Consider the following 25,153-nt stretch of genomic DNA (forward strand, 5'->3'; position numbering starts at 1 on the left):
CCCCCGGCTGTAACACAACCTTGGTAAACTTACACCAACCACCATGGCCACCCCCCACAACTTGGTCTCTGGAGCCTTTGTGCAGAGCAGACTTCTGCCCAGGGACATGGGTGGATGGATGGGCGGAGGTCAGACATGGCCTTCGCAACTCGCACGACAGAGCCAGTAAAGTGCTGACAGACGGACAGACAGGAGATGCTTACACACAAACTAAGAATAGCTTTCAGATCTGTCTTCCCTAGCGCACAGAGTCTCGTGGGATCATTCCTCAAGCCCAAAATTTATTTGACAACTGTTTTTCTCATCTAATCAACTACATCCAAAGGAAATCAAGCGTACACAGAGAAAGGATGAAAGGCAGCAGAGAGATGGAGCGAAGAAAGCAGAAGGGCTTTTTTTTTTTTCTTCCCTTCTACTTCTGGCAAAACAAAACAGAGTGGATGAATGAGAAAACCATGTTTCTGGTTATGTATTTTGAGCTCTTCCAAAATATATCCCCTCTCTCCCCAGGCTCTCTTTTCAATAGCCTCGAGACAGAAAGCTGACGGTGAAAAATTCCTTACATGTGCCTTTAAACAGGAGCAGTGGAATGACACACTCTCTTCTAACATGTGTTTTACCTCTGTGGCTGGAAATTTAATCCATGACTGAGCTTTTTATGACTGAGCTATATACCATACTGCCTGAATGCAGCGAGTTCAGGACTATTAAGTCTACTGAGTAAATACCTTGTATGAGCTGCATGTTCACTGCTACTTTCTACGTGCCTCTATGAAGTCTCTCGATCAAAACAATAACAAGAATGGAGTCTGGGGAAGTTTTTAGCAGGAGCCGAATTATCTGCAGAGGTCTACTCCTCTCCAAAACAAATGGATCTGATGATTAAAACTTATAAAAACACCCAAAAAGCAGTTCCATCATAAAAATCAGCATTTCTTCAAAGCAGTTTGGCAGACTGCTGCTCAGCTTGCTTCTGTGATATGTTAAGATTCAGACGTTTAGGAAGTTTTTAGCAGGAGCCGAATTATCCGCAGAGCGCTCCTCCTCTGCAAAACAAACGGACCTGGTGATTAAAGCTGGTAAAAACACCAAAAAAAGCAGTTTCATGTAAAAAATAAAAATAAAAATCTGTTTCTCCTATGCTGCTATGCAGACACAGGATGTTTCAGATGTGCTGTGAGCTGAGCCACTGCATATATTTGCAGTGTATTGTAAAATATGGCTAAAATGGATATAAGTCAATTTATGACCGCTTCTGGCAGACAAGCACAACATTGATGCATGCTCAAAGGGGATCTAACGCCATTTACAGGAGACCATATTAAAATGCACCATTGCCATGATTAAAAAATGTATTTCTCTGGGTTTAAAAATTGTTGGAAACATTTGTGATAATGTAAGGACACAACTTAACAAAATATGCAGCACAAGTTGACTCAATTTTACCTTTAAGTTCCTTCTGTGTTTGCACCAATGCTTTCACAACACAACCCTGACCATTGCTTGTATAATAATACTCAAACAGGCGCTTGTTGAACTCAAGTTATGTGATGTTGCTACAACAATGATGGCAACAATCCTGCTGCAATTCAGCCACAAGCCAAAAATAAAAGACCAAAAAGTTGCATCCAAAATTAAAAACAGAGCACTTATTTTGCCTGCATTTTATAAAACCAGCTGATAATAAAAGTTCTTTCATTCATAATGAGACCCAGGACAGGAAGCAGAGACACAATAACAATACTAAAAGGGACAAAACAACTGGGTTTTCCAGATGTCATTGTAGCTTCACTCATTTTCTGTCCCCCTTTAAGACAGTTAGTGACATCTGACTCCAAACTCCTGCTATTTTCCTCTTGCAAAAAAACACGACAAGCTTAAAGGCATCTGCCCGAGGGGAAGCGACCAGAAGGCCAGTCGTTATTTTCATCCCATTGACTGCACTGTAAGCGAATGGGCTGCATTGTTGCTGCACTGTCTCCATGCCCAGAATAATGTGCTTCTAGTCTAGTGCTTTGTGGATGCAAATCAAGCGTGCCTTAAGGACACAGACAGCCTATTATAATGCCACTGTGGGGAATAAAGGCTGGGCCAAGTGGCTTCTTAGTGGCTTTTTTCTAAAGTTTGTTTTGTGTATTCACCCCTAAACAGAAGAGATAAAGTGAAGAAAGTGTCCTTGCATGGCCCTGGTAGAGTAAATAATACACAGGGAATGTTTACTGGGAGCATATGGTAGCCAGCCAGCCAGTGGTGCGGCGTGCAGGCCCTGTATAAATGACCTTTGAACCCCACTGTCAGTGAATTATCTTTCCAGTGTTAATGTCTGAGTCCAAGCAAAGTCTAATGCCTGAGAGGGAAACCTAGCCCAAAGATTTAAATATATCTGCCACAAATAATTCATTTCCTTAATCAACTAACGCTATTTATTCCCAGCAGGTCGACACTTAATCCCCAAGATGTATTTGATTGAATAAATTAGATAGCATCCAAACAAACTGCACAAGAAAACCATGAATTAATGAAGGAATAATTATGAAGATGAATAAAGTGTTAAAAACCACTCATGATTTTTGTAAATTGTATACATTATAACTCTGCTGTTGTCTTGTTTACGACTTAAAACCATGTATATAGTGTTAAATTTTAAAGTGTATAGTGTTAAAGTTTTTTCTCTTTTGATGTGACCAGATGTATAGTGTTCAAATGTTTTTCTCTTCTCTTGCCATTTCTGTCTGACTTGTCGTCTGGGAGTAGCTGTGACGAACACAATTTCCTTGCGGGGATTAATAAAGTATTTCTATTCTATTCTAAAAATCAAGGTTTATGACTTGGGTCTTCTCTTGGGACTCTCCTGTTTTGACTTGGGACCCTTCAGTCCATACTTGGGACTTGAAAGTCTTGACTTGGGGCTTGTCCGTCTTGACTTGGGACTTGTTTTGGGACTTAAATGTCTTGAATTCATACTTGTTTTGGGACTTGTCTCTCCTTACTTGGGACTTGACTAATTTGACTTAGGGCTTGTCCGTCTTGACCCTGGACTTGACTGTCTTGACTCGGGACTTGTTTGTCCTTACTTCGGACTTCACTGTTTTGACCTGGGACTTGATGGTCGTGACCCAGGATATAACTTGGGACATGCCAGTCTTAACTTAGGACTTCAATCTCCTCAATTTGGATTTCAATCTCCTTGGGACTTGTTTGTCCTTACTTGGGACCTGACTGTTGTGACTTTGGACTTGCCTTTTCATACCCTTGACTTGACTTGGTCCTTGTCGTTCTTTACTTGGGACTTAAATGTCCTGGTTCTGGACTTGCCTTGGTCCTTGTCGTTCTTTACTTGGGACTTAAATGTCCTGGTTCTGGACTTGCCTAAGGACTTGTCAGTCTAAACATGGGACTGGACTCAGGAGTGCAAAGACTTGAGACTTTCTATTGTAAACAAGGACTTGGTTCCTCCTCTCTTGGTTATTTGGGAGCCTCTGTATATTTCTAGCAGTAAAGCAACAGCAGAATGTAAACACAATACGTGTAAACTTTTCCACCAGGCTCCACTGACACGCTATATGAACAAATAAACTGCGCAGTTTTTTTCCAGACTTGTGCTAATTCTCCAGGCTAGCGCTAAAGCTAAGCATGAAAGTGATGATAGCCACTGGTCAAACTGGCTGATACATGTTATCCAATGTGGTGCCCGGCGGCGGCATCCAACAAAGGGAATTAAAACAGTGTTCACGAGCTGCAGTGCGCGAGGCAGCGGATAACCAGCTCAACCCACACACACTAACACACATCCACACACATTTTAAAGACCAAAAATATGATGTTTGAAATAAAATGCACCAGTGAAATCCAAACATTAGCACGACAAAAGGCATCGAGCATTAGCAGGAGCTGATAGCCTCCAGAACAGGGTGGAGGCTCTCCATCTGGAGATGCAGGGGAGGAAAATTGGGTTGAAAATGAATTGTCGGCAACAGCAGAGATCAAGGGCTCGGCTTGGCCAACACAACTAACAACTACAACACAACAATGGGCTCGCGTTCAATTGCCTCTCCCATTGAAAGCTGCGGCTCTTTTCCCAGTCGGCCCAAACGCTGCACGCCCTTTCTCAATCCCAAGAAAGGGATTGTTCAATGGCCGCATAGGGGGGTCCACACAAACCCCCCATTCAAACACACACTTCTTCTAACAGGTCATTCACAATGTCTGCTTTATATTAAGTGCTGTTGTTTTTTTGTTTTTTTTAAAGTGTGGTAAACATAGGCTACAACATAGCGGCTCATTCGTCTCCTTTCCCGAGGACACAATCTAGGATTGTCATTTATTTATGATTTACATTTTTTGTCTGGTAGCATACTTGTTAGAAAAAGAAAAGGAGGGCATTAAGAAAGGTGTTAGAGGTTTAATACACACAGGAATAGTCATGAAAATTTCACTTACAGTCAAATGGGATTCACAAAGAGGCTCCTCTCCTCTCCTGTGTTCTCCAATGGGAGCAGATATCCCTGCCCTCAGGGAGGACTGGAAGGAAAAAAACCTGATGTTTTATGTAATTATTGGTTTTAAAAGATGAATCTAGTTAAAAACTGCCCGTTATCCTCATGTTTTCACACGTCGCCCGTCTCGCCTACATATACAATCCCATTCCCTTTCCTTTCCCACTCCTCTCTCCCGGAGCTGCTGTGGAGGAGACACGCTGCGCGTCTCCGTCGTTTCCTGTCCAGCCCAGAATCCAGCGCTGCCTTCACGGCCTGTCGGAAATATCTTATATTACAGTTGGTCGCGGAAAAGAGAAATGACCTAGCTAAATGGCAGATATGAACATGGGGTTCTAGAAAATATATACATAGCGGTGTTACCTGAGTTGACAAATTGACCCATTCTCACACAGTGTTTGTTCATGATTAATTGTCAAAAATACATTGATGCCAACGAAAGCAGGCGTCTTGGAGGAACAGTGAAGGCAGCATTCGCTTCCAATAGTCATGGCAGTTGATAATAATATTATAACAATAATATCAATCAATAACAATAATAACAGTCAATAATAATATTAATGATATCTGCGAAGTGCTTGTATGTAAATATTGTGTATTATTTACCTTATTTTATGATTTTTTAAAAAAAATATATATTGTTAAAAAATACAATAATAATAAAAACAGCATTAATAGTAATAATATTGGTGATGATTATGATGATGAAAATAATATATGTGATCTGCTTGTAATCATCTTTGCTGTCATGTTTTTTTTAACATTATCTCTAAATATTGGTTAAAAATACAATAATAAAATGTAATTGTCATGTTATAAATAAATTATGTATTTCTCTTTTCAGATACGTACAATTATTTAAAAAAATTGAGGTAAAATATGTTTTAAAAATATAGAAAAATGAGTGCAGCCAGATTGAACCCCGCTGGAGCTCTGCAGGGGTTCTTGCTGATGCTCTCCTAAAGCCACCACCGCCAGACAAAAGGGACTTGTTCCAGATTAGGAGATTATTGCGTGTTATCCATATGGACACATGGCATTACTAACCCGTCAATCCCCCATCATCCATTTTCTGACTCAGAATTACAGGCAACATTTTGGAAATGCTATAATCCCCACTCCAAAATCCTGTGAATCTGTCACTATGTGTTGCCACACAAAATAAATATTTTCTACCCTTTTAATGGCCTCTAATCCCCGCTCTGGGCAGGGAAACCTTTAAAAACAGGAAAAAGCACAGAAGCAAAGTGATATATTGTTGCAATTAATATAAGATTGGAGCTGAACAGCTATTTTCCAGTAGTAAAATAAATGCTCGGTTGCCATCTGGTGGACAAAGAAAGTTATTGCACCTTTAACTCAACCCCATTTTGTGGATACATTCCATGGATTTTTAATTTAATCAAACAATCAAAGCTTGTGTTTTCATACTACACCATAAAAGCTGGTTTTGTACTATTTTTCCCCACTGATGTGTCCTAACTGTGTCAGTGTTTTAACCCATAAGAACCCAGACCCAGTTATCCAAAAAGGAAAGTTATGGGGGATATATCACAGACCAAGTGAACCACGCAGAACATATTCATGATGTGGGTTTTTTTGGTCATTCTGTGTCTTTTTTTTAGTAATTTTGTGTTGTTTTTTTGTGTCTTTTTTAAGTAATTTAGTTTTTTTTCTGTCATTTTGTGTCTTTTTTTTGTCATTTTGTGTCTTTTTAAAGTAATTTAGTGTCTTTTTTAAGTAATTTAGTGTTTTTTCGGTAATTTTGTGTCTTTTTTGGTCATTTTTTGTCTCTTTTTTTAGTAATTTTGTGTCTTTTTTAAGTAATTTAGTTTTTTTCTGTCATTTTGTGTCCTTTTTTTTTAGTAATTTTGTGTCTTTTTTGGTCATTTTGTGTCTTTTTAAGTCATTTTGTCGGTCTTTTTTGTGTCTTTTTTAAGTAATTTAGATTTTTTGGTCATTTTGATACTGCCTCCAGCGGCCCCCAGGTAATTTGAGTTTGAGACCCCTGTTCTAGAATATTTAAAGTGTTTGTTACATGGGTGTCACCGTGGGTTCTTATGGGTTAAACAGCACAGAGGCAGTTTCTAATGCCACTTCAGCAGTCACACAGATGTCAGTTCAAACCGGTTTGGTGCTTCTCATTGTGTTCTGTAAATCTTTACACATGGTACACCATGTCATTGCACTTTTGGTCACTCACTCCACCTCCAGCTGTGGCTGCAACATGTAACTACACAGCAGAAAATAATAAATCTGAGGGGCAGGGATGAAAAGGGCAGCAGCTGCATGCAGTGGCACCAGCATGGAGGACGTTTTCTAGCATGTAAGGCAGCTTACATGGCACTTTCCACTGGAAAGGCAGCATAGAGGGCACACAATCACACAGAAGGGCACTCAAGAAGGCACTTTATCACGTTTTCTCCATTTGAGTGCACCCTAGAGGGCACACAATCACTTATTCTCCACTGGAAGGGCACTCTAAAGGGCATTTTACCACTGAAAGGGTACCTTGGAGGGTGATATAACATGTTTTCTCCATCGGACGAGGATCCTAAAGGGCACGTAACATCATTGTCTCTGCTGGAAGGACATTCTAGAGGGCACTTTATCCTGTTTTTTTTATTAAAAGGTACTCTAACGGGCACTTTAGCACATTTTCTCCATTGGAAGGGCACGTTGGAGGGCGCTTTATCCTGTTTTCTTGATTTAAGTGTACCCTAGTGGGCACTTTTACACATTTTCTCCACTTAGGTATACCCTAGAAGGCACTTTACTGTCTCTTCTCCACTGGAAGGGCGCTCTAAAGGGCACTTTACCACTGAAAGGGTACCTTGGAGGGTGATATAACATGTGGTCTCCATCGGACGAGCATCTTAAAGGGCATGTAACAACCTCGTCTCCACTGGAAGGACATTTAAAGAGCACTTGAGCATGTTTTCTTGATTTTAGGGTACCCTAATGGGCACTTGAGCATGTTTTCTTGATTTAAGGGTACCCTAATGGGCACTTGAGCATGTTTTCTCCACTGGAAAGGCACCCTAGAGGGCACACTATCACATGCTCTCTGCACTCTAATGGGCACTTCAGAAAGTTTTCTCGACAGGAAGGACACCCAAAGGGCACCTTTATCACATTGTTCTTTAAAGAAGGAGCTCCTCGATGCCACCCCTCTGCTAACAGTGCAAATATCGTCAAATAATTTTCACATAATCTGTTTTACAGTGCCCATTTGCATTCTATGCAAGTACTACAGCTGTGACCTGTCTTGTACTTTTGTGAGATTTCTGGTAAATGTCTAAACAAGTACTTAGAGGTAACCACAACCTTTAAAAATATGTTTTCAAATAGGCATCGGAAGGTTGTTTGTGTGCTCAGCAATGATTTTTCCATCCCCTTTATTATCTTAATCTTTGTCTCCACACAATCATGCAATATAGCAAATAATACTTTCCTTGATAAGGAGAAAACTGTCTTGTAACGAACATTTCATCTTAATTTAGCGAAACACTATCAAAGGTCACAAGGTCTGGGAGCGAGCGGAAACATGAGAAGAGGAGGCGTTTTCTGCCACAGGATGTTTTCCCTCATGAGAGGATGTGTGATGCTCAGTGGCTGCAGCACCGTGGGAGTGCTTTAATCAGAGGCACAGTGAGGATATGATGCATTATTACAGTTAAAGGAACCAGAGTTGATGCTATCAGACCAGAGCTCTCTGCAGTCAACAGTTGATGTAGTTTTGCCAGCATCTTGAAGTTTTAGGTAATGAAGGAGAGCCTCGAGGCCAGGGCACACTGTCAAGATGAAAGCTTGCTGGATGTTCATGATCCTGCTGAGCTGCAGGTTATCTCGTGCCACTGACTCTCACAGCATCTGCGCGTGCAAAGGTAAGTTTTGCAACATATAAATGCAAGCTTTTAGTATTTCAAATAGTCAAGATTAGCATTCGAGTTGTGAAAAAAAGTGGATACCTACAAGAAAAAAAGTTATTGCAACATCATTTTCCGTGCGTGTGTGGTTACAACAGGTTTGCTTCCAACTGTAAACAATGAGGTTAACACCTTGAGAAGAGAAACGAAAGCTAAGCATCAATGTATTTACAGCGCACATTGCACAAGTGGAGCAATGTTCTTTGGTTTAAAATGTTGCAAGAAACAGAAAAATGTAGCAGTGTGTTCTTCTTGTGAACCAGAATTTACCAGAGTCAGCAGAAGCAAATCAAAATAAACTTCAGCACAATTACTACTTCTATGGAGTGCAGAATAAATGTATTTCAACACTAATCCATGCAGCAAACTTCACTAGTTGCTCCAAACTATTTTGGAGCGACTCTTTTTGTTCCTGGTTTGTTCCAGTCCACCTTTTTTGAAGTGCTCAGGAATCAACAGATCACAGTGCCTGCTATGCTTTTGCATCCCCGTATGCAGTAGATGAGAAAAGCATTACTAGTACATGCAAAAAATTGCAGTCCTTACTTCAGTAGAAGTACAAAAATATCAGCATCAAAATGTACTTAAAGTATCAAAAGTGAAAGTACTTGTAATGCAGGTTGGCCCCACTCAGGTTGTTTTACATATTCCATATGTTATTTGATTATTGATGCATTTATGTTGGCAGCATTTTACTGTTGTCCAGGTAGGGCTCATTTAAATTACTTCATATACTGGCTGAACATTCAAAATCATTTTAAATTGATTGGATTTTTTCCATGTTAAATCTCTACTTGAAAAAAAAAACTAAAGCTGGCAGCTGAATGTAGTGGAGCAATAAGTAAAATATGTGCCTCTAAAACGTAGTAGAAGTATGTGTGAATACTCAAGTAAATTAAATGTCATTTTCATTCAAATATCTTCAGGTCAGAGGTGAAGGGAGCCACTTTTCCCCTCTCTAAAATGTAACTTTATTATACAGAATAACTGGTTATATATTGTGCATTTACTATAAAGGGTTATCACGGAGAAACTGGTCATATTTAGCAGAAAGTCAAAGTTCAAAAGGTTTCATACATTTACATGTTTCACTTTGAAGGAACCTCACTGTGAAATGAATGGTTATCATGGGATACTTGAGTCAGTCAGTGGCTGACTCACTCACACACTAAACATCTGTTTTTTACTTGAAATGTCAGGTAAAATGAGGTAAATGCACCAAGATGTGCAGCTATTGAACAAATTCCATGTGGGGGTGGAGTTATTGTGAAATGATAAGTGTCAGAATTTCGGTGAAACGTAAATTAATCTTTGCAGGAGTCGTGGCTATAAAAAGCCATTTCCTTTGCAAAGGTGCTGGGTTACAGACAGACATCCTGACTGGGTTTACTACCACAACAAACACTATTTCTCTTTACTTTCTGTTTTCTCTTACATCTTTAATCAAATGAACCCTGGATCATTATCACCAGTGGCGGTTCTAGACCAGTTTTACTGTGGGGGCCAAGGAGGGGCCAGTGTTTAATCAGAGAGGCACATTAGCACATGAAAAATGGCAAAGATGATATTTAAGCATTCAAAATCTTTGAATGTCTTGAAAAAGACACAAAATGACCAAAAGAGACACAAAATGAGAAGACAGAATAACAAAAAAAAAACCCCACAGAAGACAGGAAAATGACAAAAAAATGACACAAAATGCCAAAAAAAAGACACATAAATGACACCAAATGACAAAAAAGACACAAAATGAGAAGACAGAATAACCAAAAAATAAAACCCACAGAAGACATAAAAATGACAAAAAAAAGACAAAAAAATGACAAAAAAAGACACAAAATGACAAAAAAACAGACCCAAAAAAGATACATTAATGACACCAATGACAAAAAATACACAAAATAACAAAAAAAGACACAACAACAGACACAAAATTACCAAAAAAAGACACAAAAAAGACACAAATGACCAAAAAAGACACAAAATGAGAAGACAGAATAACAAAAAAAAAAAACCACAGAAGACAGAAAAATGACAAAAAAAGACACAAAATAACTAAAAAAAAAAGACACATAAATGACACCAAATGACAAAAAAGACACAAAATGAGAAGACAGAATAACCAAAAAATAAAACCCACAGAAGACATAAAAATGACAAAAAAAAGACAAAAAAATGCCAAAAAAAAGACACAAAATGACAAAAAAACAGACCCAAAAAAGATACATAAATGACACCAATGACTTACAAAGACACGTAAAGACATGAAAAGTGTTAAAAAATGGACAAAATAGCCCAATAAACTATTATACAATGTAACATTCTGGGTTCCTTTTGTGTACAATGAGATATTATTTGAACAAAAAAAAGGTTAGAATTGTTCCATTGTTATAAATTGATCATTTTATTATTAATTTGACACACGGGCCACAGCAGGGGCCAAGGGCTTTGTCACAGGGGCAGTGGCCCCTGGAGGCCCCTGTGTAGAACCACCACTGATTATCACATTTTCTCTTTCCAGAGCAGCTGAAGATTGTCTGCGTCCCCCCTGGACACAATGTTTCAGTGCCCTGCCCCAAGCTGATTGACAAAGAGGTGACCTTATACCTTTATAAAGAAGAAGAACTGTTTTACGACCGCACATGCACCCCTGACAAAAACACAGCCAACTGTAAATCACAATACACCAGCGAGTACGTGGAGCTGCATGAAAACACTGAGAATAAATCAGTGAACTTCATGCTGACGAGAGTGAACGCCAGCAGCTACGGCATCTACAGGTGTGAGCGTGTCATCGTGTACCCTCCCCCCCTCCTCAAAGAAGAGAGCACTCTGAGGATCCTGCTACGGGTAGAAGGTAAATATACCACCAAGGTTATTAGAGTTAACGGAAACTAACCAAATAACCAAAACTAGAATTGAGTTTTTAAAAAAAACATAACTAACTAAAACTGTATTTTGTGGTTACAAAACTAACTAAAACTAACTAAAATTAGAGTGAAAATGTCCTTAGTTTTTGTCTTTGTGCACTTTTTTCATACATAATTCAGTGTATTTATTTGAACATGCAACACATGGTGAATATGTTTACTGAGACTGGGATGTTTACACTAGAACCAAAATACAAAACACCCAGAACTGTAAGAGTTAATAACCTTATTGGGGCTGAGATGATAAACCAAAGGAAATAAAGGAAACATTTATTATGATCTATTTGAATCACGCACCCAACACATAGCCCATTACAAAAAAACTAAAACTAACACTAAAACTAATAAAAACTAAACTAAAACTAAGCATTTTCAAAAACTAAAAACGAAACTAAAACTAGAAAACTCACTCTAAAAACTAACTAAAACTAACTGAATTTGAAAAGGCAAGTTTATTTGTATAGCACAATTCAACACAAGGTAATTCAAAGCGCTTTACATACACATTAAAAACAGCAAGACACAATTGAAAACAGTAAAAACAGTCAATTAAAACAGGGAAATAGAAATAAAAGTATAAATAGGATAAAATAAGATACAGCAGGATAAAAAAAAAAGAGATAAAAAGCACAAGTCAAACATTGTGTAGTTAAAAAGTAAGGGCAGTAGAGTAGAATACTCTAGAAAACAAAAATTCACAACAAAATTAAAACTAAAAGTAATGAAAAATCCAAAACTATTATACCCACAGGCTGCAGAATTTTTAAAACAAACAGGTATAATTTAGTGTGCAGCAGACTGAACATTGTCTGATTCTTCCAGGACACCAATGCAAAGTCAGTAAAACGAGTCCACCAACCAACAAACCAGCTGAAGGTGAACCTCAGAACCAGGATCCTCTCTGGGTTTGGGTTCTGGGGCTGGCCCTCGCTGTCCTCTACGGTGTGACTGTCACCATTATCGCCGTCATCATTCGGGTAAGAGATTCCTCAAACACAAACTAACCAACACCAGAACCAGTGGCGGTTCTACACAGGGGCCTCCAGGGGCCACTGCCCCTGTGAAGAAGCCCTTGGCCCCTGCTGTGGCCCCTGTGTCAAATTAATAATAAAATGATCAATTTATAACGATAAACGACGGAACAATTCTGACCTATTTTTTGTTCAAACAATATCTCATTGTACACAAAAGGAACCCAGAATGTGTCCATTGTTTAATTGTTTAATTGTGCAATAAAAGCTAAATATAAAGATCATTCTCACTGTGCTGCACTTTCAAAATAAAATAAAGGAATTGTGCACAAAAATGAGAAATGTCATTGTCATACAAAAATAACTGTTAATGTTGGTGAGTCTAATTGCTTCAATCAATGTAGTTCTTCCAAATATGAGACTTTTAGCTAAAATAAAGGTTTTGAATGCTTAAATATAATTTTTGACGATTTTAATGTGCCCCTCTGATTAAACACTGGCCCCTGCTTGGCCCCCACAGTAAAATTGGTCTAGAACATGGGTCTCAAACTCATGGCCCGCGGGCCAATTGCGGCCCTCGTGGCGATATTTTGTGGCCCCCACCTTGATATGAAAGTTTAATGTGAGCTTTATATGAATGTCACTTTACTGTGTTGTGTGTGGAAGGTCCCTTTAATTATTTTTTGGGGGGTAATTTAGTCTTTTTTTAATAACTTTTTCTTTTTTAATAATTTTGTGTCTTTTTAAATAATTTTGTGTCTTTTTAAAAAATAAATTTGTGTCTTTCTTTGGTCATTTTGTGTCTTTTTTTTTAAGTGATTTTGTGTCTTTTTTTGGGTAATCTTGTGTCTTTTTTAAATAATTTTGTCTTTTCTTAGTAATTTTGTGTCTTTCTTTGGTCATTTTGTGTCTTTTTTTGGTCATTTTGTGTCTTTTTTTGGTCATTTTGTGTCTTTTTTAAAAATAATTTTGTGCCTTTAAAAAAAAATTGTGTGTCTTTTTTGGTAATTCTGTGTCTTTTCTGGTCATTTTTATGTCTTTTTAAAATATATTTGTGTCTTTTTTAGTCATTTGTGTCTTTTTTAGTCATTTTGTGTATATTTTTGGCCATTTTGTGTGTTGTTTTGGGTCATTTTGTGTCTTTTAAAAATATTTTTGTGTCTTTTTTATTCTGTCTTTTTTTTTTGGTCATTTTGTTTCTTTTTTTCTGTCATTTTTGTGTCTTTTTTTGTTCATTTTCATACTGCCTCCAGCGGCCCCCAGGTAATTTCAGTTTGAGACCCCTGGTCTAGAACCGCCACTTACCAGAAGGTCCCCAGATGTCCTCTAACTGTCCTCTTGTGTCTCACAGGTGAAGTGGAGCAGGTCAGACTCCCAGAGTGACTACATGAACACCAAACCCAAAGCGGGGAGGGACCACAAAAAGAAAAGAGGGGTTCAGAACCCACTTCCACACTTCTGATCCACATGCATCATCTCACCGTTTGCACAGCAATCCCTGTTAGTGTGGATATGAATACAGTGGTGGGAAAGGGATTAAATATTAATCTTTAATATCACACTGAGAAATGACTTCACTACAAGTAAAAGTCCTGCATTCAAAACTTAGTCCAAAAGTATCAGCTTGTTATGCAGAATGTCCACTCTCAAATCTCTATATTTATTGGTTTATTATTGATCAATTTATGCAAGCGGCATTTTAATTTTCTCAAGGTGGGTCTCATTTTATCTACTTAGTACCCTGTTATGAACAGTGGTGGAAAACATATTCAGATCCCTTACTTCCCCTACCCTTCTAATGCACAACATGGGTCAAAAATGACTCATTCATCCAAATTTGATTTAAAATTAAATGACCTAATACTATAATAATAGTCATTTGTTACTTTGTTACTTTCCACACTCATATATTTAATATATTTAACGTGTTTATGTATCATTTTGTCACACATACAGTGTATCTTGAAGGTATTAACAGAGCTTCACTTTTCCACATTTTTTTATGTTTCAGCCTGATTCCAAAATTGATTAAATTAATTTTTCCTTAAAAATATACACACAATACCCCCATAATGACATTTTTTGACCCATGTTGTGCATTTGAAGCGTAGTGATACAAAAAGGGTTTTTATTCAAAAAGTAAGAAATGAAAAACATTAAATTAGGATGTAGGATGATCAAAAACAAGTTGAGGAAAACCTGGAATACTGAATGATGAAATTAATTTATTGCAAACAAATAGAAAATTAAAACCTCAGTCGGGTCACTTTAGACCCACGTTGTGCATCAAAGGGTTAAGTAAAAGTACTAGTACCACACTGTGAAATTACTCCACTACAAGTAAAAGTCCTGCATTCAAAACTTACTTCAGTTAGAGTACAAAAGTATCAGCATCAAAATGTACTTAAAGTATCAAAAGTAAAAGTACTCGTTATGCAGAATGGACCCACTCAGATTGTTTTACATATTCCAAATATATTATTGGAGTATTTGTATTGATGCATTTACGTAATCAGCATTTATCTGTTGTCCAGGTCGGGCTAACTTTCACTTCTTAATATACTATTATGTGGTTGGATTTATAAACATGCAAAATCATTTAAATTGACGAGGTATCAAAAGTAAAAGTACCTGTAATGCAGAATGGACGCACTCAGACTGTTATATATACAGGAGCATCTCAATAAATGAGAATATCATAGAAAAGTTCAGTGAAAGTCAAGCGAGGGCTCATTTTAACCAATATATTATATATATATATAATAATATATTATGTGGTTTAACCCATTGAAGCCTGGAAAGCGGATACGTCGTTTTGTAGTATTTGTATGAGCTCTCAAATACTTTTTGGATTTCATTTCTATCTGCTACGGCGGCTGAAAAATCTATTATTTAGTAGAAGTGTTGACATTTCTGTTAAATTTCCAGAAAAACTTCATGTTTTAGGGGCTTATTTTAAAATCGCCCAGAGGTTTTACAGGCGTTTCAGGCGTCAATGGGTTAATTTGATAAAACGTCTAATAAAGTTACATTTATTGTGTTTTTTCTATGTTAAATATTGACGTGAAAAGTAACTAAAGCTGGCAGCTAAATGTAGTGGAGTAAAAAGTAGAATTAGAAGTACAAAGTCCCATAAAATGGAAATCCTAAAGTACAAGTACCTCAAAACTGTACTTAAGTACAGTACTTGAGTAAATGTACTTAGTTACATTCCACTGCTGGTTATGAGGTTCAGATTAAAAATAAATGTTCTTCCACCACTGGATATAGAAACACAGCATCTTTGTAGTAGTTTGGCCTGAACAGACCATTAGTGTGTGAGTTATTGTTGTCAGTACTATGTCTTTTGTGTCTACACAGCGAAAGTAGCAGTTTTTTTTCCATTGTATCTGTATGAATCAATAAAAAATACACCCAAGTTCCTGTTTCACTCAGTCTCAGGCTCTCAGCCTGTAGCGAGAAGCCCTCTTTGTGGTCGAAAACAGTAGGTGGTGGCTGAATGAGGGGATATAACCGCATTCAGAGGGTTCTCTCTGATTCTAAACCTGTGTGGTGAATCATGAGTGACCACAAATTACATAACACAAAAAGCCGTTAAACAGGGAGGCTTCGACACACAATGGTGTCAGAAATCTAAAGATCATGCAGCGCATAGACGTCTCTTTCCACGCTCTTATTTCTAAGAAGACAGAGCGTGTTTTCAGAGTGTTAACATGGCTGGAGGTTGATGAGAATCACATATACAAGAACTTCAAACAATAACAATCTGCAGCGTTTCCTGTCTTCCTCCCTCGATTGTTTTCTGCCTTCCTTGTGCTTTGTGCAGCTTCAAAGGGACTCCACCTTTTACCTTGCTCACCTTGCACTTTCTGTGCAGTGACTGCAGGCACACGCTGCTTCTGTTGGTTTCATTCACTTACTCATCCACTACCACAAGCACCAGCAGCATTAACATATTGTTTCTGTTTGCTTTTTGAGCCGTTTTGGAGCGGATGATTAAAACGACGATAAGACGTTTTTCCATCCAACACAGTTGAAGAATGACTCTTTGATTTAACCCTATAAAGCCAAGTGTATCATATTAGATACAGTAATTTTTGAGACCTCTACATCATCAAAAACCTGATGTATTCATGTGTTGAAGATAAACAAACTGAGCGACAAATTGCACAAAAATACCAGATGTAGCAAAAATGATATGCAGGTTCCACGAATGGATCAGTCATTGCTGCATTAAAAAACTTCATATCTGCAGATGTATGATGTTGTGTTATATGGAAAAAATATGTATTTTGCATGGTTGAGGAAAAAGGAAAAGTCAAAGTCTTAATAGGTTAAAAATGTTAGGGTTTATATGTTTTTGTTAGTTTGAGAAAAACAAACTGTGAGCAACAAAATGCACAAAAAGACCTGATGTATCAAATATGATACAAATTCGAATTCATATATGCAATTTATTTATTTGTTAAAATTCGTCAGCAGTTTAATAAGCACTCAGTTTTTACAAAAATTGAATTTTCTGGCAATTATTTCATGGTTCAGGCTTTATAGGGTTAAAAACCTCAAGAAAAGTTCAGCTTGTTTACATGTGCATGTCCAGACCAAGTTTATTTAAATCATTACATATTCCTTCTTAAAAGTTCAAGCTCAGGTTTAGAGTACAGAACCAGGTTCTGGTCCTCATGATCCCAGCTGCTCCACTGATGTTTGGTGTTCTGGAAAAATCAGTCTCCTGAGGAAATCTATCCACTTTTCCTCAGACATCAGTTCGTCTTCCTTCCCCTGGAGAACAAGATAAGGATGATTTTAAAATGATCATTCACACAACACAACCTTTTGAAATAAATACCAAGATTCTGAGTTATTTCAAAGGAACATGTGGCTGCAGGCAGACTTGTAGGATAATATTCTATAAAAGTCAAATTCAAAATGTGATCGTCTCACCAGCACGGTGTCGTATCCAAGGATCTTCAGATGGCGAATCTTGACCGCCAGTTTGTCATGGGAATAGAACGTGGATGGCTGGAAAATGACTGCAAGTCTAGGACATCAAGACAAGGCATTTCTCAGCTTAAATAGGTCAAAATTTGAATTCAGGTACAGACATGACAGGGCGAAAGTGATGGTTTGCTTAGAAGACAAAAATCTGAAGCCTGAAAAACAGACTGTGGCTTCCTTTAAACTGACTTTAAAGTGCTCAGCGTTTTGTAATTCCTTTGATTATCATTTAGGATTTTTCATTTGTTTTTTGGTCTCTGTTCATGCATCTTCAAAAACTACTATTCATAATGAAGAAGTTTAGAACAGGTTTTATAAGCAATATACACTACTGGTCAAAAGTTTTAGAACACCCCAATTTTTTAAGTTTTTTATTGAAAATCAAGCTTGTTTTTTATTGAAAATCAAGCAAATCAACAGCTTGAAAGGGTACAAAGGTAAGTGGTGAACTGCCAGAGGTAAATAAAAAAAGGTAAAATATAACGTACATTTCAGAATTATACAAGTAGGCCTTTTTTCAGGGAACAAGAAATGGGTTAACAACTTAACTCTATGGAGTCTTGGGCTATTTTGTCCATTTTTGAATTCTTTTCATGTCTTTGTAAGTCATTTTGTGTCTTTTTTTGGTCATTTTGTGTCTTTTTTTAGTCATTTTGTGTCTTTTGGTGTCTTTTTTTGTCATTTTGTGTCTTTTTTTGGTCATTTTGTGTCTTTTTTTAGTCCTTTAGTCCAAAATTAAAAATGTGATTTTGAATCTTTTTTTAACTTTCAAAACACTATCATGCTCAATAAAGAATTTTAAATGTTGCAAATGTGCATTAATTTCAGAGTACACTGAGACATTAAACTGCATCATTATCAATTAAATTCTGGAAAAGTTGGTGTGTTCTAAAACTTTTGACCAGTAGTGTATATATATATATATATATTTTTTAACTACTCTTCTTTCTTTCCTGATATGTATTTGCTACATCACTGTCAATCGTAATGGGACATGGGAGCATTTTCATTGTATTTTCTGTATTACATAGTAAGTAGTTGGATATTTGTTTTTTGTAGCCACAGTGTGTTGTTGTTTGTTGTTTTGTCTTTGTTGGAAAATGCAATAAAAAATATTACTTAAAAAAAGAAAAAGAAAAAAAAAGTCTCATTAAATTAAAAACAGTAAGAACAGTAAATATGAGACATGCATTACTTCAAAATTAGTAAATATTATTATTATTATTATTATTATTATTAAGTAAAAGTGTCAGTTTTGTATACTTCCATTGTTATAATCCATTTCCTTGGTTTGTTTATAATAATAGAAATGGCAGTTTTGTTGATCGATCCTGGATGTCTTTTGCTTGTTTGTTTCTTTCTGAGAGGCACCTGATTTTATTCTGATTTGTAATTATAAAAGGCGTTTCACAATTCCAATTCTGAATCGAAAATTACCTTTCAATTTTGATTATTAAAATCAGAAACCGTATCAGCAAAATTGAATATTTAGACATATGGCATAGTGTGAGAAATCCTTGAAAGATATGGCAGTTAAATCTCATGTGATACCAAATCATTTTAAAGACAGTCAGGAAATAAAACCAATGTTCTGTTGGTCTTTACTATATATCGATACATCTAAAAAATGCTTCAATCAAAAAAAATGCATCGAATCGAAATTGTGGATTTGGAAACCGTGACAGAAAACAAACTTTAATTGCAAGAAACAAGAAGAGAACCAAGAAACAGTAAATGCAAAGTCATATCCACACCAATTCAAATGCTGAAAAATAAACGTGTGAGATTTTATAAGCCGTGTTAAAAGTATTTATTGTTTAGAGTAGTTGTTTATTCGAGTTTCAGGTTATGATAAAGCGGTCATAAGCAAGTTGAAAAAGGGTTTTAAAGCATCTGTAATCTTTGTGGTTTTTAATAACAAACAATAATGCTTTCAGAGCACTATTTTACACCCTTAGAAGCTTTTTATATCAGTGCTTTGGGGTTAAATGTACATTTATCAGAAGCACGGAATCAGATGTTTGATGGAAGCGATTATGTCAGTTTGTCTGTGCGTCAGTTCCCGTCAGAACAAACCGCAGAAACATCCTCTCACCTGCCGTCACTTCAGCACCAAACATGACATCAGCACATTCAATCAAGAAGAAAAAACCTGCAGATTGGCTAAAGATGAAGTCTGGTGTGTGTAAATGTTACCTGTGACTGCTCTCTGCTGGAGAACTCTGCTCTCCTTCAGCCTCAGAGCTTCGGCTCAGTCCAGGTTTGGTTATCACAGCATCTGAGAGGCAACACGGTTGAGAAACTAGCTGTTATTTCATTCTATTTCGTCAATCTAATCCAATCCCCTTTATTTATATAGCACAATTTTAGCAAACACAAGGTTTCCAAAGTGCTGCACAACAATAAATACATAACACAATACAAAGAGATGTAGTAAACAATAGATCAGTAAGATGCAATAAGATAAAATAAATTAAAAATGGGATAAAAATAAATAAAATAAAATGCAAAATGTACTGCCCGCACAAAATAAAATATGCATGAATACAATAAAAACAAAAAATCATAAAATCATCATAAAATCCACACTCTACGTGGTGTTAAAAGCCAACGAGAAGAGGTGGGATTTAAAATGAGCCAGTGAAAGTTGTTTCCTCTTACCTATGTAGTAGTGGTTCTCCACCAGCACCATCTCCTGCAGCATGGACTCTGCCCGGTCCCCCAGGACAGTCCAGAGGCCCTGGGACAGCAGCGGGTTCACTTTGAGACGGGGAGGCTCGGGCCCATCCAGGACAGATTGGGGGACCGTCAGGGGCCGAGGGAGCGGCGGGCGATCAAGACGGAGGCACAAGTCCACTGTACGAAACATGTTGGCCTTCATCTGGAGGAGCTCGGGTGCTGAGGAGAAATAGAGGAAGTTCAGATGGATAAAAGACACAAATTGAAGTGCTAGAGCAGAGCTGGGCAACGGGCGGCCCGCGGGCCACATCCGGCCCGTTGGCGGTCCTGGTCCGGCCCGCGTGAGGTTACCAAGAAATTAGAAATCAATATAACCGCAGTGCTTTTATTTTGAAAAAAATAGCAAACATTAGCAGTAGCTAACAACACTTTTACTATAGTTAAGACAACAAATATATCCACTAATATATATGACAGAATAAAATAAACTCTAACAAACCTTGTGTCCTGTCAGTCAGCCACTATAGAAGCCTTTTGATACTTTATATCAACTTTATATGAATTACTACGCACTCGTTATTATTTACCGTTCGTTTTTTCATTTAACCGTTCTACCGGTTATTTCCTGTCACTACCTTTCAAAATGAAAGCACCTGTTTCACACTGGACGGCACTTTTTCAAAATAAAAGCACCTCAACATTGTTAAACACCTTGAAAATGTACAAACATGAAAAACAAGCTATATAATACAAAAACACAAAGAGGAAGCTTACTAAAGGACATTTACAGTTGTGTTTAAAATAAATGTTAAAGTGATATAGTGATTGGAGTATTTACTACTTTTTACTGCTATATTTGATTTACTCCACATTAACAGTCTCATCATAACATGTATTCCAATCAGTAGCAGCTCAAAATCAGATAATTTACTGTATTTTATAAAGCGATTACATTAATATTGAGCAGAATTTAGTTCAGAGTTTTGGTCCGGCCCCCGTAACCTTCGTGGTGTGGCCCCTTGGGGACATTAATTGTCCCCCCTGGTCTAGACTGTCACTGTTGTACCTGTATTGTTGAACTTGTCCAGTGTGCTGCTGTGCAGGAGCAGCTCCAGTGGTGCAGGGGGGAAGTGGCCCATTACGCTCAGATGGTATACCACCTGTAACAACTCTAACTCAGACATGTTGGGGAGATAGGAGTCCACAGCTCCAGTCAGACTATCCAGGAACCTGGAGCAGCAGGATGAAACCCAACACACACATTAAGTCTCCTTTGGGACGCTTTAGAAATGTTCCCCTGATGTCCTTAAAACCTGACATACAATTAGATACGATTATTACTAGTTTAAGCTTATGACCGCCTTTAGTCCTGATCAGAATTACTTAATTTAACCCTTTAAATGCCAGTCTGTCACATAATGCCATTGAAAAAAATGCAACAATTTAAGCTTTTTTCTGTAAACTAAACAATTGGGGAATTACAACATTGATTTTGATGTATTTTTGTCTCTTCCCCATTTCCCAAAACTGAAATAAAAATCCTATCTAGTAATATTATTATTAATTTCACAGTTATTTATCAGTTATTTTTTTTGACTGACATCTGTCCCGATGATGTCAATTAAATATTTATTCTTTTTCAGAATTTTAATCCTTTAAAATTGCCATTTTTTGTAAAATTGCCACTGTTGTTTTGAATGAAAAATAAAAAATAAATGTAAAAATTTGACACATTTTTCTGTTTACAAAGTGCATAAAAATGGTTTATTAGCATAGTTTCATAATAATTTAAATGCATCGCATTAAACAGCACAGTGCTTCATAATAAAGCAGGTATAACCTGAGTGGAAGCTAGCCTGGCTAACACCAGACTATTCTCTAATGAGATTAGGTCTGGCAACCAACAATGCATTTCTCCGTAGAGGAGGTGTGGTTTACGATCCTCCGGAGCCGTTTATTGGACGCTTAGAATGTCTATCAAAGCGTCTGTAGGTAGCTCTTAGCCAATCAGATCAGTTATACCAGATGACGTAGTAGAGCAACAGAGATGGATGTTTGTTGTGTGTGTGTCTGTGAGAGAGTGTTGTTTGCTGCTTTGCTTCTCCAGTTCTCGCTTTCTGCAAGATTATTTATTTTCACGCTTTATTCCCCCTCATGTCATTCAGCCACACACATCCACTGATTTTATGGGCAATAAACAAGCTGCTGGGGGTCTCTCGGCGGCTCCGCTAGCGGTGCTAATAGCCGCTAGCGACGCTAATAGCCCCGCTACCATAACGCCGGTGATCTCAGCGGAGCTGCCGAGAGACCTTTCGCCTTTCAACTTTTGCTCTAAACTATTTAAAACACCATCTGCAGCTAAAGAGAGTTTCGCGTCTGCAGCAGCCATGTTGGATCCGTAAGAAAACTACAAGCTTCCAAGTGCCGGGTAGTACGCGTCATCGTCTTGCCGTCCCTCCCCGCTCTGTGATTGGATCCTAAAACAGGGCTAAGAATGCTTCCTGGTTTCCAGACCCCGCCGCAGTTCGAAATTAAATTCGAGCGCGCAAGGCAGTCTGGGTATACCAGGCTGAGTGGAAGCCACAATAATAGCATGTATTTGGCCCATAGGTCAAACATGAGAAAATCGCTCAATCTGGTGGAAAATAATAACAAATACAATTTTAAAGGCATGGGCTCTGGATTGAAAGCTGATATAATAGAATGCATGATTGACATATAGAGAAGTTACAAGTGACCTACGGTTGTCTTCGGTGCTGCAGATCGTGGTTGAGAGAGGAGTAAACCCTCAAGACACATAAGAGGCTTTTCCGTGTCAGGGCTTCTGGGTTGGCAATCACCTTCTCAGCAAATGCCTCCATTAATGCAGCGGGACAGAAAGCAAGGTCTTTAAACACAGGGAGGAGGATGACCACCTGCACAGTGAGGAGGAAACAAAATGTATGTCATATGCATAAACACACATTCCCCTTTTTAATGTCCCTAGTGAGGCACAAGGGTTAACATTACGCAGAAGGCATCAGAGAACAGTTTCCTGTTGCAGCACCTGTTTCATGGTCCACATGTCTATGGTAGTGGCCATGTTGTCTGAAATGGCAGTGAGCAGATCGATGTTCCTGTAGCGCAGCTTCCTGCAGGAGTCCACGAGGGTCATCAGTCTTTTATAGGGGATCGCATGGATGTTATCTACCACAGAGGACAGATGTGCAAAAAGACCAAAGAGGCATAGTAAGTACATTAGCAAAACTAAAAAATAAAAGCTTTTTGCAAGTATAATACTTTAGGCTGCTCACAACTCTACATAATATGACATCCATTTATTTCATTCAAATTAAACTATTCAACTATATTATCTTGTGGAATGGTTTCTTACCTTTCATCTGCTCACTGCAGAAGTCCAGCAATGGTTTGGAGCAGAAGTCCATTGAGGCCATAGTAACGATCATATACTGAGCGTTGGGGAGGCTGAACTGGTCTTTCATTGATAAGGCTTTTCTCTGGAGGAATGGATTCAGTTTCAGGTCAATTATAAGCTGAAATCAATGAACTGCACAAGAGCTGGCAACCGTAAACCTGGAAAATGTTGTAATCACGTGAAGAGGGTTACCAAATTTAGACAAAAAAAACAAGACTCATTCACCCACCTCAAGTTTCTTTTTGAAGTTTAGTGGGGCATTCTTCCCAACCAGACGCATTATGGTCTGGAGAGCCACTACAGACTTGATGCTGTGAATATTTGCCTCAGATACCGAACTAGGACACAGAAATATAAGGCCTCAATTTTGTCTCATCATGCATGGTTTTATTTTTGCTTCCAAATGCTTGGATGTTAAAATGTGACAATCCTGACCTCATGCCCTCCTTCAGTGCACGAACGTTTTCACTATCCTCCATAGAATCCAGACAGTTGGCCAAGATGGACAGGCTCTTCTCATCGAGTTTGTTCAGATTCTCCTGTTAGTGGACAATAAAATATATTGGGATCAACAACAAAACTTCCCATAATGAAAACATGTTGCTGGTCTACAATCTTTCACTGTCTACCTGGGAGTATCGGAGGAAAGTCTGGACCACACGGCTATCCTGGGAAACGCCCAGTTTGACCATTCCCAGGAGAGAGTAAACGATGTCCTCATTGTTCATGTGTCCCACTCTATCCATGGCCATTTGCAACAGTCTTTCAAAACCTGGATGCTCAAACATCAGCTGCAGCTCAGAACGCCGCTGCTCATATGTCAGACTTTTCGTGGTGGTCCACATGTGGTTGAGGCAGTTGCTAAGCTGTCCATCTGCGGGTGTGTACTCACTGGTGAGGTCCAACACGTCTGTTGGGGAGGCACAGAGATTCAACTTGTACCTGTAAGGTGTCATCTTCAGTGTCTTCACTGAGGCTGCCTCATCAGATTGGATCTCAGTGGACAAACAAAGTGAAGAATCTTCCAGTGGAGAAGAGACATGTGCCTTCTCTTCCAAATCCTCACTGTGAGTCTGCGAGCAGAATCTCACTGAGGAAACAAGCCTCCTAACCAGGCATGTCTGACTTTTACTAGCACCACTAAAGTTTGCTGCTGAACTAAACTGCTGTCCAGGGAACGATGGGTCTTTGACTGATGCTGACCCCAACAGATTGCACTTTTGCCATTGAGACCTGCGGCTGAAAAAGCGCAACCCACATCTCATTACCTCCTCTGTCACCCACACAGACATAACGGGACGCTATGACACTATGGAGTCCTTATTTTCAGAACAAAACTCAGACTGAGTTATGGCAATTGCTACTCAATAACTCAGTTACTTTAATAAGATCTGAACATTTACACTTCATTCTTATCCGCAGACAGTTACATACAATTAGTTTATACGTATTACTAACTTAAAAAGCGTTATGACGAAAAATAGCGTACAAGGTCAACAGAGTGCCTCCCTCGAGTTATGAGACGTTAGCTTACATTAGCTAAGGTTAGCTACGTGACGCTCCCCTAGTACTCTTATAAACATACAAAAAACTGACCCATGGTAGTTGCTAGACCGTGTAGTATTTGAGCAGTTCAGTAAAGAGACAAACAGCTAACGTTACATCATGCTAAACACAGACTATTTGCTAGCTTTCCTCGTGTGTTGCTTCCGTGCTGTGCTGTGTGCGCTGTTTA

General features: G+C 38.2%; 3 protein-coding genes across 6 annotated transcripts in view; 1 reads left to right on the forward strand and 2 right to left on the reverse strand.

The window, feature by feature from the left end:
• raph1b (Ras association (RalGDS/AF-6) and pleckstrin homology domains 1b) overlaps positions 1 to 4,694 on the reverse strand; it is a 58,679-nt gene extending 53,985 nt beyond the window's left edge. For all 3 annotated transcript variants that reach the window (XM_059327795.1, XM_059327792.1, XM_059327793.1), the window contains exon 1: positions 4,441 to 4,694. The gene's annotated coding sequence lies outside the window, so the exon portion shown is untranslated. The remainder of the gene's footprint in view (positions 1 to 4,440) is intronic.
• A 3,558-nt stretch (positions 4,695 to 8,252) lies between these two features.
• Positions 8,253 to 14,408, forward strand: si:dkey-1h24.6 (T-cell-specific surface glycoprotein CD28). The gene is made up of 4 exons (XM_059327730.1): positions 8,253 to 8,383; positions 10,947 to 11,282; positions 12,178 to 12,332; positions 13,678 to 14,408. The coding sequence occupies exons 1-4, from the start codon at positions 8,299 to 8,301 to the stop codon at positions 13,786 to 13,788; spliced, it is 687 nt and encodes a 228-aa protein (XP_059183713.1). The 5' UTR covers positions 8,253 to 8,298; the 3' UTR covers positions 13,789 to 14,408.
• Positions 14,409 to 16,915: 2,507 nt separating this feature from the next.
• fastkd2 (FAST kinase domains 2) lies at positions 16,916 to 25,144 on the reverse strand. 2 transcript variants are annotated; one of them, XM_059327725.1, is made up of 12 exons: positions 25,015 to 25,140; positions 24,048 to 24,328; positions 23,854 to 23,957; positions 23,648 to 23,756; positions 23,377 to 23,500; positions 23,050 to 23,189; positions 22,746 to 22,918; positions 21,070 to 21,233; positions 19,986 to 20,222; positions 19,521 to 19,602; positions 17,271 to 17,367; positions 16,916 to 17,108 (listed from the first exon to the last, which is right to left on the reverse strand). In XM_059327725.1, the coding sequence occupies exons 1-12, from the start codon at positions 25,016 to 25,018 to the stop codon at positions 17,007 to 17,009; spliced, it is 1,617 nt and encodes a 538-aa protein (XP_059183708.1). In that variant the 5' UTR covers positions 25,019 to 25,140; the 3' UTR covers positions 16,916 to 17,006. The 2 variants fall into 2 exon arrangements, with proteins under 2 accessions (XP_059183708.1, XP_059183707.1); XM_059327724.1 differs by having other exon boundaries at positions 24,048 to 25,144.
• Positions 25,145 to 25,153: the final 9 nt, after the last annotated feature.

The sequence above is a fragment of the Centropristis striata genome, chromosome 24 (genome assembly GCF_030273125.1).
Source record: "Centropristis striata isolate RG_2023a ecotype Rhode Island chromosome 24, C.striata_1.0, whole genome shotgun sequence".
Classification (NCBI taxonomy): domain Eukaryota; kingdom Metazoa; phylum Chordata; class Actinopteri; order Perciformes; family Serranidae; genus Centropristis; species Centropristis striata.

Bases quoted from the DNA above. Each gene is read 5' to 3' on its own strand.
- si:dkey-1h24.6 (XM_059327730.1), top strand. From the start codon at position 8,299: ATGAAAGCTTGCTGGATGTTCATGATCCTGCTGAGCTGCAGGTTATCT. The intron at 8,384-10,946 runs GTAAGTTTTGCA...TTCTCTTTCCAG, and splicing joins CAGCATCTGCGCGTGCAAAG to AGCAGCTGAAGATTGTCTGC. The intron at 12,333-13,677 runs GTAAGAGATTCC...TGTGTCTCACAG, and splicing joins TTATCGCCGTCATCATTCGG to GTGAAGTGGAGCAGGTCAGA.
- fastkd2 (XM_059327724.1), bottom strand. From the start codon at position 24,710: ATGTCTGTGTGGGTGACAGAGGAGGTAATGAGATGTGGGTTGCGCTTT. The intron at 23,958-24,047 runs GTAGACAGTGAA...GTCCACTAACAG, and splicing joins CTTTCCTCCGATACTCCCAG to GAGAATCTGAACAAACTCGA. The intron at 22,919-23,049 runs GTGCTGCAACAG...CTCACTGTGCAG, and splicing joins ACATGTGGACCATGAAACAG to GTGGTCATCCTCCTCCCTGT.